Consider the following 10,000-nt stretch of genomic DNA (forward strand, 5'->3'; position numbering starts at 1 on the left):
ATTGTCTTAATTCTGACGTGTGCTACTACTACTAAAACGTCATTGAGCCATGTATTAGGGATTTTCCATCCTTGACGTTGGTGCAGTAGTATAGTATCTTCTGTATGAGAGCATGGTGTTTGATGACACCATAATGCATTGTAGTGTACATAGATTAGAGGGAATACATCTTACTTTCTCGTAGAAGCCAGTTATGTTTTTCCCTTTCCATGTGCATTATGACACGACTTGTTATGAGACTTCCATGAGACCTGCAAGGTGTTAATGTGTGGGTGATTAATGGGGATTGGCCAAATGTTGCATGGTGTGCAGTCAGGAAAACATGGAGCCACTGATGTGTCTGTGTGTATATATATGGACAGTGAGCTTCTATTGTATTCTATTGTTACAGGGGACACTGGGGTGGTAGTAAGGGGGTAGTCGTGTGTGTGTGCGTGTGCACGTGCGCGCGTGCGTGGCATACACACGGTAGGGAGACATAGACGCGAATTTGGTTAAGCGAAGCCAACTTCGCCATTCATTCCTATGAAAGAGGCGAAAGCAAGCGAACAGGAGCGAAGCGAAGCGAAATTATTTAAGAAAGTTTAATGCTATGCAAATGAGGAGCGAATTCGCCTGCCACGGCCCAATCAAATCAACAACATAACTGCTCCATTCCATTTGATTTGCTGCGACGACCTGATGACGGTTGAATTTCGCCTCTCTTCGCTTCGCTCGCTTCGCCTCCTATGTGTCCCTACCGTTACAGGGGACACGGGGGCGGTTGTAGGGGGTAGGCAAATGTTTGGCTGTGGGTTCACATTCCGCTCCTCTTTAATGAGCTTCTTTTTCACGCTGTGAAAAAAAAAGCCTTCAAATCTTGTCAATTTTGTATTCCTTGAAAGTCTGTTCATGATCTATTAAACTTCAAATACCCTTTCAATTGGTCCTTTAAGTGGAGGGCAATTACCTTGCTTTGAAAGTGGCGGCCAGCCAACATTTTTTTTTTTTTTTTTTAAATGTAGCTGCCAGCTTAGCAAAAAAAATCCTCCTACGACAGGCCAGAATATTAAAGAGTAAAGAGCAAAGACATCTGCTGCTCTACATACACATTGGGTTTTCAGATATTTTTAACCCCTCATCACCTGACCCATCTGTGGACCACAACGTGATTTGATTTTTATCTCATCTAAATCTTTTCAAAGGCAAACTCAAGCTACCCTTTCAACTTCTCCTTTAAATGGAGGGCAATTAGCTGCCATATGACAAGCTTGGTCAAATCTTTTTTTCCTCCCTAGAGAGTCTGTGACTGTATATTAACACATTGATTACCAGGCGTTTTTTGAAATGTTAGCCCAAGACTCCCAGCCAGTTTCATCATTTTTTGTCATTGTCGAACAGCCACCGAATATTTTGTCTTAGACCTACAGACGCATGTTAGGGCTTGTTCAAAAGCTGAGAATCGCTTTCTACAGGTTTTTACTGCACGTTTTTATGTTGTTCCATTCCAAAGTTATTCAACCTTAGGCGTCAACTACTTTAGCGAAAAATGGCACTTTCCCCCATTCGAACCAGAGAAAAGGACTTTTTTTGTGACAGATGCGCTTTTTGAATCTCTGAGTTTAAATTGAGGATGTAAATATATTTTCACGCTCCAAAGAGAAGACCAGTCGCTTCAAAGTTAACTATTTTCATGAAAAAACACCTGGATCACTTCTGTTTACTGCTAATATTATCACTGGAAGAGCTAGTTACTAGTGTATCCTGATGGGCATGTCAGTCATTCATCAGCAAAAAGTAGATGCGCCGAAGTACACTCACCAACGTTATTTTCTGCTGCTGTGTTGTGCAGTTTTTTCATTCCAAACGTCCATTTCCATACCTAATTTGATGACGGCAAACCTCCTTATCCTTCTGTAGGCCTGTGTTTACGATAAGCTAGCAAAGCCCTGACAGGAAGCTAGGTATGTTTTGATTACCCAGGCACCTTGATGTGACGTGAACAGGAAGTGTGCATGATTTAATTCGCTGTAATAACACTCAAAAATACTGCATTGTGATAAGTTGCACAGATGAAATATCCAAATAATTACTTTGTAGGAGTTTTGACTGTAGGTGTTTTCATGATCTATGGGAGTTCTGTTCATCACATAATAACGAAAATCACACATGTGCATTAGAATGTGTAGATTCAGAATTCACTACAAAAAACAAAAGCGGGTTTTCCCGTTTTGGGAGCCAACGCATGGGAAGTAAAAACGGGCTTTCCCGTGGTTTGGTAGTCAATGTGTTAAGGAAGTTAGCACAAAGGATGAAGCATCTACTGGCCCATATACAGCTCCAGGCCTTTTTATTAGAATACCATGAAAAAGTTGATTTATTTCCATAATTCCATCAATAATGTTAAACTGTCCTGGATTGTAGATTCATGGCCCAGTTTTTTAACTATTCCAATCATTATTTTTTTTCTTTTTATATACGTTGGCCTTCCAGCTCAAAAAACCCATGAATTGGGGAATTCGCATTATTAGAATATTGTTATAAAATCACATTTTTCTTCATCAAAATTCGGGTCACATTATATCAGTTGAAATTTGGTACTTTCTACATAACATGCAATGGTCAATACTTGGTTAGGACATTCTCTGTCTTCATAATGGCCATGATGCGTTTAACATTGAAGTCAATGGAAAAACAGTGCATGGCAGTTATGGAAGCCCAGATATCCTTGATGCTTTGCTGTCAGCTGTTCTTGTTTGTTGACCTGGTACCCCACACTTCACTCTTCAATATACCCTGTAGATTTCCATGCCACGTTTTGGCGCTAACTCACCAGTTTAATTCTAAATAACAAGAAATGAATCCCCATTGAAAATGAATGGGGTTAAATTTCTGTTGAGTTAGAATTAAACTGGTGAGTTAACACCAAAACGTGGCATGGAAATCTTCGGGTATATTGAAGAGGGAAGTGTGGGGCACCAGGTCAACAAACAAGAACAGCTGACAGCAAAGCATCAAGGATATCTGGGCTTCCATAACTCCCATGCACTGTTTTTCCATTGACTTCAATGTTAAACGCATCATGGCCATTATGAAGACAGAGAATGTCCTAACCAAGTATTGACCATTGCATGTTATGTAGATTCTACTAGAAAGTACTAAATTTCAACTGATTTAATGTGACCCGAATTTTGATGAAGAAAAATTTGATTTTATAACAATATTCTAATAATGCGAATTCCCCAATTCATGGGTTTTTTGAGCTGGAAGGCCAACGTATATAAAAAGAAAAAAAATAATGATTGGAATAGTTAAAAAACTGGGCCATGAATCTACAATCCATGACAGTTTAACATTATTGATGGAATTATGGAAATAAATCAACTTTTTCATGGTATTCTAATAAAAAGGCCTGGAGCTGTACATGTACATGTTAGTTCTTGGTGTGTTCCAGCACCTCCTTTTACAAGTTGTCTGGGTGGTAATTCCAAGAACATGGTTAACTGATAAACCTGGCTAAGTTAACCTACATAAAAATGATTAAACAGCTTCAGTAGGAGCCACATGTGTCCAGCTTGAAACTCCTTTCTATCTCCTAACAAACCCTATTGGTTATAGAGCGGTGGTTCCCAACCTATGGGTCGGGACCCAACCGATGGGTCGCCAAAGATCCACAGTGGGTCACAAAGCTCTCTTGATTTTAAGGGGTTTCATTTTAATACCATATATAGCCCATGTTGAATAAATGACAAAGCTTTTAAACCAATGCTTAGGAGCAACAAAATGTAAATGATACATAAAACATTTATTCTATATTTGACCGAGGACAAATTGAGGAATAAAAAATGATAACTAATGCGTTTTCGCAGGGCTCTGCAGAGTATCATGTGATTCTCTCTAGTGCGGGCGGTCGCGCGGTTGGGTCACCAAAGCTTACAACGGCAAAAATATGGGTCCCTGAAGAAAAAGGTTGGGAACCACTGTTATAGAGGACGGAAAGTTTTAACTCCAGGCTCTTGTGTTAGCCAAGTTACCACTGTAACTCGGCTAGATGGACAACCAACTTAACCTGGTTTTCTACCACTGAACCACTATCTTGAATTACCCCAACAGAATCATCAGATATCTGTGTAGCACAACATGGCCCCTTGGCAGGTTGGCCAACACTGAGCCAGAGGCCTTGCCTTTGGATAAGTGTTGGTCTTGGATGAATCATCTTCTTAATCTAACCCTTTTTCTCCTCTCTTCTCTCATCACACACACACACACACACACACACACACACACACACACACACACACACACACACACACACACACACACACTAACATTCAAACAAATACAAATTTGCACACACACACACACTAACATTCAAACAACTAAAAATGTGCGCGCACGCACACACACACACACACACACACACACACACACACACACACACACACACACACACACACACACACACACACACACACCTCTTCCTCTCTCCCGCCATCAGCCGGGCGTGGCGGTGTCCTTGGTGAACCCGCAGCCTGCCAACGGGCTCTTCACCACCCGCGTGGACATCCGCCAGGGGGACACACGAGACAGCATCATCCGACGTCTCGCCAAGGTCAACCGCTTCATCAAAGGTGAGGGAGGGAGTCACACACACACACACACACACACACACACACTGCACTCTGTCTCCCTCCAAGGAGTCCTGTCTGATGTATAAGGTGTCCTGATCTGACTCAGTATGAGACTGTGATTTATGGGAGAGGGCCCTGTCTAAAGCCTCTCTCTCTCTCTCTCTCTCTCTCTCTCTCTCTCTCTCTCTCTCTCTCTCTCTCTCTCTCTCTCTCTCTCTCTCTCTCTCTCTCTCTCTCTCTCTCTCTCTCTCTCTGTCTGTGTGTGTGTGTGTGTGTGTTAAAGAAATGTCTCTAGACACTCTAGCTCAGACCAGACGACAACAACAACAAAGCCCTGATGTCCCAGTCTGGGTTTTGTTATAAAAAAAAATACGCAGGGCAGCCCCATTGTCCCCAGTTGCCCATCCACATCATTTGGGCCACTGGTGCTCCACTTAAGTGTTATGAAATGGGTTTAAATGTGCCAACGCAAATGTGTTCATAAGTAGCCATCCTTTAGTGTAAAACAATGCAATATAGGGCTGCACAATATATCGTAAATGCATCGATATTGCAATATCACGGCTTGCAATACACGTATCGTAAAAGTTGTGCACGTATCGCAAAAGGTTTTACATTTTTAATTACAGCAAATTAGGTGAAAAGGTTAAAAAAATTATGTATACTAGCCATGATTTTTCTAATAAAAAATAATGTTGGAAGTAAAACAGTGCTCTCACTTGTTTAATACATGATAAAGTATAGAATGGAAAGTAGAGAGGGGAAAATATATGTGTATATAAAATATTGCGAGTAATATCGACATTGCGGTATACTGTCAGGTTATCGTGTATCGCATTTTTTCCTAATATCGTGCAGCCCTAATGCAAAGCATGTATCGTAATCTAATGTGATATTTGACTAGACCGTAATACTGTTTCCACAGATACATTTGACAGACATAAATGTAATGCATGGTTATAGTAATCTAATTGTTTGTGTTTGTCCTATCCTGTCCTGTCCCTCTCCTAGCTCATACCAATGGTTCCACACAAAAGATATTTCACAGAGGTAAACATATCATATGTATAGTAATCTAACATGTAGTAATCTAGATGCTTTTCCTGTTCTTCCTCCTCCTAGACATGTCCAAGGTGAAGCTGATGAGGTATGAGGACCCTGTGCTGGGCCCGCGCCGGGTGCCCGTGCTGGGCCGCGAGGAGCAGGGCAAGCTCCCCGTCTCCGACAAGTCCACCTTCCACATCAGCCTGGACGACAAGAAGGTCCACATGACCGATAACGGGCTCCGGGTGGACATCGGAGACACGCTGGTGTACCTGGTGCTGTGAGGGATGGTGGGAAAAAAATCAAAACGAGATAGAGAAGGAGAGACTATTTAGCAGGGGTCTGCTGTAGTATTGGATGGGACTGTAGTCTGCATTGCATATGTGAGTATCTTAGTTGGTTGCAATGCAGTGTAACATTGACCGCCAACTAAGTTGCTAATTTGGCTAGCAACGACACCTTCATGAAATGCACCCCTGGACTGGACAAGTTGCAGCAGCAACAACACCACGGCCACCATCACAAGGGACTCTTTTAACATCTGATTTTGTAACAGTGTGCTAAATGGAGCTTTTTTTTGTTCCTTTTTCGTTGTCTTTCCTGTCTGTTTACTTTCTTTCTTTCTTTCTGTTGGTTAATTTGTTTGTTGAACTGACTGGGATGGGGGAAATAGGAATCCATTACGTCATTGGCAGAGAAGCTTCACTGGCTTTAGTATGGAAATGAATGGTGTCCATGTAGTTTGATAAGTCTTGAGAAGTGCAGTGCTTTCCACACAGCTGTGCTTATATAGGGGCCACGCTGTCAAGGAGTAACCACCAACACAACTCTTCTTTCCCTTTTTTACTTTTTTGTTATTGTTTTTTTTTTTTCAAGCTCAATTGTACAATTTGTATGTCTGACCCAACATAAAATAAATAAATCGATAAATAAATCAAAATGAACAGGAGTATCTTTCAGCAGCATTAACAAGAAGAGTGTGAATTCTTGAATATATCACTCTGTACTCCTTGTGTTTCTTTCTTCATTAAGATAAATGTTGAACGTTTTTCCCCTGAAGTAAAGCAAGGAATTAAGAGGAATACGATGACTCAATCAAGCTTGTGCAATTGTCCTAAAGAGGATATTGGTACATTCTGAGTGAGATGAGCATTCCCTCTTGAACTCCTTTTTTTGGTACTTTTATACATTTTTCCCATACCATACCAAATGTTCCCTTCCTCCTGCCTGTCTTATTCCTTACTCATCTGTCTGACACAATACATGTGTTCATCTATGAAGCCATTGACTAAACAAATGACTCTTGAAGGCAGGAACACCAGGGACAAAAAACATGAATCAAGAAGAATAAAACAAGAAGAATCAACCGTGCTTGTGCAATATTGCACATGACATGATGTTAGCAGCACTGTAGGCTTTGCAGGCTGCAGGACGCGACTCTCTCTCGGTGAGGAAGTGCAGCAGAGACATGATGACCACGAGTACGTGCTCAGGTCCCCCCCACAGAGCATCTGAGAGGGGGAGAGACTGACAGACTACGTGACTTATTTTAACTCAGTACATCACAGAAGGCACAGGACAGGAGTCACAATGTCTGGTGAGTGTGTTTCCCACAGACGAACAGTTTTGTTCAATTACTGTATATCTTCTTGATCTTTGTCCTCTAAAGTGTGCTTTATCATAAATCACATTTTACTTGTGATATCTTGATATGTACTGCATTTTGTTTACAGATGCATTTTATTTTTTACAGTGTGCATGTAATGTTAGCTTGTGATAGACTCACTCGTCAACATATAACTGTAACCATAACCGCTTGGGCCTATAACACTGTACACTATAATGCCAGAAACTTCAATTTGACAGTATATTCATGGTGAGGTGAAACAAAAACCTTTCTTGAGTAAGGAACTCCAGAAAGTTAAAAAATGTCTATTTATGATTTGTCCACAGGACTTATAGAAATAATCATTTCAAAATACATTTCATGATTTTGATATACATTACAGGTGTGTTTATTATATCACTTTGCATATATTATTGTTTTTGTGGAAAGCTTTTTTTGTATACTTTCACTGGGGAGTATAGCTGCAATGCAATTGAAGTTCTCATAAAGATGAGCCGGGGAAACCCTGAAGGTATACATTTTTGAGTGATGACTTTGCGCCAGTACGCTGACGCCTCAGAAAATGAAAAATCATTTCCATAACTCAACGCCATAATAAGTGCTCAGTCTGCCCTATGTGGTGATGATGGACAGTTGTTTTTAATTACCATGTCAGGACTGCCGCCTGCTTTAGGTGATTGCTCAAAACCTGTTCTGATTTGAACAGTGACCGCCATTGATTGATTAGACTGTCAGTCTATCAGTATATCAGTACCATTTTCATTTCTTGAGTGCATAGCATATTATTATCCATAATGATAATGGCAGCTCATATGGTTACAGGAACAGAAAGAGGATTCGTCATGCTCAAAAAGTAAAAGTGTACGTGACTGATGATGACTAATGTTTTAAGTTCTCCATTTTTCGTCTGTGCTCATGGCTAGCAGACTGTATTTCCCAGCAATACTCTGACAAGATGAAACCAAATCAGCCGGCAGGGGGGACAAAGGGGTCGGTTGTCCCAGTCCCAGGGAGAAAAGGGGTCCAGAATTGGATCCTCATGTCATTTTGTGCATTGGATGGGGGGCCCTTTCAGATAACTCTGTCTTGCAATCTGTCTTAATCTGTCTGTTAAAACCCTGACTGTAGAGGGGGTTTGTACAGCACAGTACACCATCTAGACTATAGTAAGTACTTCATGGGAACTATTGCGTGTGGTTTTAAACGCTACATTTGCAGTGAGGTCTAAATGTGTGTGTGGTTTTAAACGGGTTTAAATGGGTGATGTTCTTGCTCTTTGTATTGGTAAGCAGCTGCTTCCTGCTCAGTGGAGTTGCGTGTGCGTGTGCGTGCGTACATGCGTGCGCGTGCGCACAGGGCCGCTGACAGCTCTGGCCAGGCCCCGGACAGTTAGCTAAAAGACTCCCCCATTCAATATATAGAATATAATGGGGACCCAATTCTGGGCCTGGGACAGCTGAACCCTTTGTGTGTGCGCGTGCGCGTGCGTGTGTGGTGCGGGGGATGAGGGGGGTTCTTATCTCCGTGCTGCAGCCACAGACGGGCATCCCTGGCACCGGCCCTATCTGTGGCGTCCAGCACCCAACCGGACAGCATGCCTAAGTGCCCCTCTGCCCGCCTGACTGCCTGCATGGTGTCTAGAATCAAGACCGCCGACAGCTTTGACCGGGCCAGGACAAAATCATCTGAAAGTGCCCCCTTCTGAATGCATACAATATAATAGGGGTCCCAATTCTGGGCCACTCTCCCTCCCCGTTTCCCTGGGCCCGGGACAACTGAACCGTTTGACCTGTCGACAGGCCTGTCTAGAAGGCTCGACTCTGCTCTGCACGGTCCGGCACCCGGCTCCTCTTCCCCTCGTCCAATCGCACGCTCCGATGCCCTGAGAAGCATGTAGATGAGGGGCAGTGCTGCTCCAGGCACTTCTTAAAGCTTACGCATATTTGAAGTTTCACTCAATCACACACACACACACACACACCGACTCCCCTGTAGTTTGGGCATTGAAGTATAGTGCCTCAGGCACATCATTTTCCCCACCATTCCGCATGTACAAAAGAGTGGGTCAAATTCAGCTATGATCAACAGTGGAAACTACATTTGTTCCCAATTCCTCTTATACTCTCATACTCATCTCTCTCTCTCTCTCTCTCTCTCTCTCTCTCTCTCTCTCTCTCTCTCTCTCTCTCTCTCGCTCATTATCTCTCTCTGTCTTTCCCACACTTTCTCTCTCGCCCTCCCTGTCTCGCTCTCACCCTATCTCCCCCTGAAAGTGTACGTATGTGTCTGTGGTATCTGCTCTCCTCTGATAACCCTGGGTCTCTCCATTGTCCTTGCTGCCCCTGCCCTCTGCTCTCTTTTTAACAACTTTTAACTCAGAGCAAGACCCCGACATGGAGGAAGTCGCATTGCAGGATGCCGACAGCAGTAGCAACGCCGACCATGACGTAGACGACTGCTGCTCACCCCGGAGGGACTCAGAGTCACCAGTCGTGCCACCGTCTCCATCTGCTGCAGCACCATCGTCACCGGTGGTGGCAGAATTGTCACCAGTGGTAGCAGCGATGCCTGAGACAATGGACTGTCCCATCCTCACCCAGCCAGGACTGGGGACGACCACCACCACCGTCACCACCATCACGCAGACTGGAGGGGACTGGAGCTCCGGGCTCTTCCACGTGTGTGGAGACACCACCACATGTAAGAGGAATCACAACTT

The 10,000-nt window shown here is 43.1% G+C and overlaps 2 protein-coding genes across 2 annotated transcripts in view; both read left to right on the forward strand.

Moving 5' to 3' along the window:
* The window catches only part of lars1b (leucyl-tRNA synthetase 1b), a 38,537-nt gene extending 31,939 nt beyond the window's left edge, over positions 1-6,598 (forward strand). Inside the window, exons 31-32 of the mRNA XM_063203184.1 lie at positions 4,478-4,610; positions 5,733-6,598. Of these exons, the coding sequence (XP_063059254.1) occupies positions 4,478-4,610; positions 5,733-5,938 (339 nt within the window). The 3' untranslated portion in view covers positions 5,939-6,598. The remainder of the gene's footprint in view (positions 1-4,477; positions 4,611-5,732) is intronic.
* A 578-nt stretch (positions 6,599-7,176) lies between these two features.
* The window catches only part of plac8l1 (PLAC8 like 1), a 6,388-nt gene continuing 3,564 nt past the window's right edge, over positions 7,177-10,000 (forward strand). The window contains exons 1-2 of the mRNA XM_063202447.1: positions 7,177-7,251; positions 9,661-9,981. Of these exons, the coding sequence (XP_063058517.1) occupies positions 7,245-7,251; positions 9,661-9,981 (328 nt within the window). The 5' untranslated portion in view covers positions 7,177-7,244. The remainder of the gene's footprint in view (positions 7,252-9,660; positions 9,982-10,000) is intronic.

This window comes from Engraulis encrasicolus, chromosome 7 (assembly GCF_034702125.1).
Source record: "Engraulis encrasicolus isolate BLACKSEA-1 chromosome 7, IST_EnEncr_1.0, whole genome shotgun sequence".
NCBI classification, from domain to species: domain Eukaryota; kingdom Metazoa; phylum Chordata; class Actinopteri; order Clupeiformes; family Engraulidae; genus Engraulis; species Engraulis encrasicolus.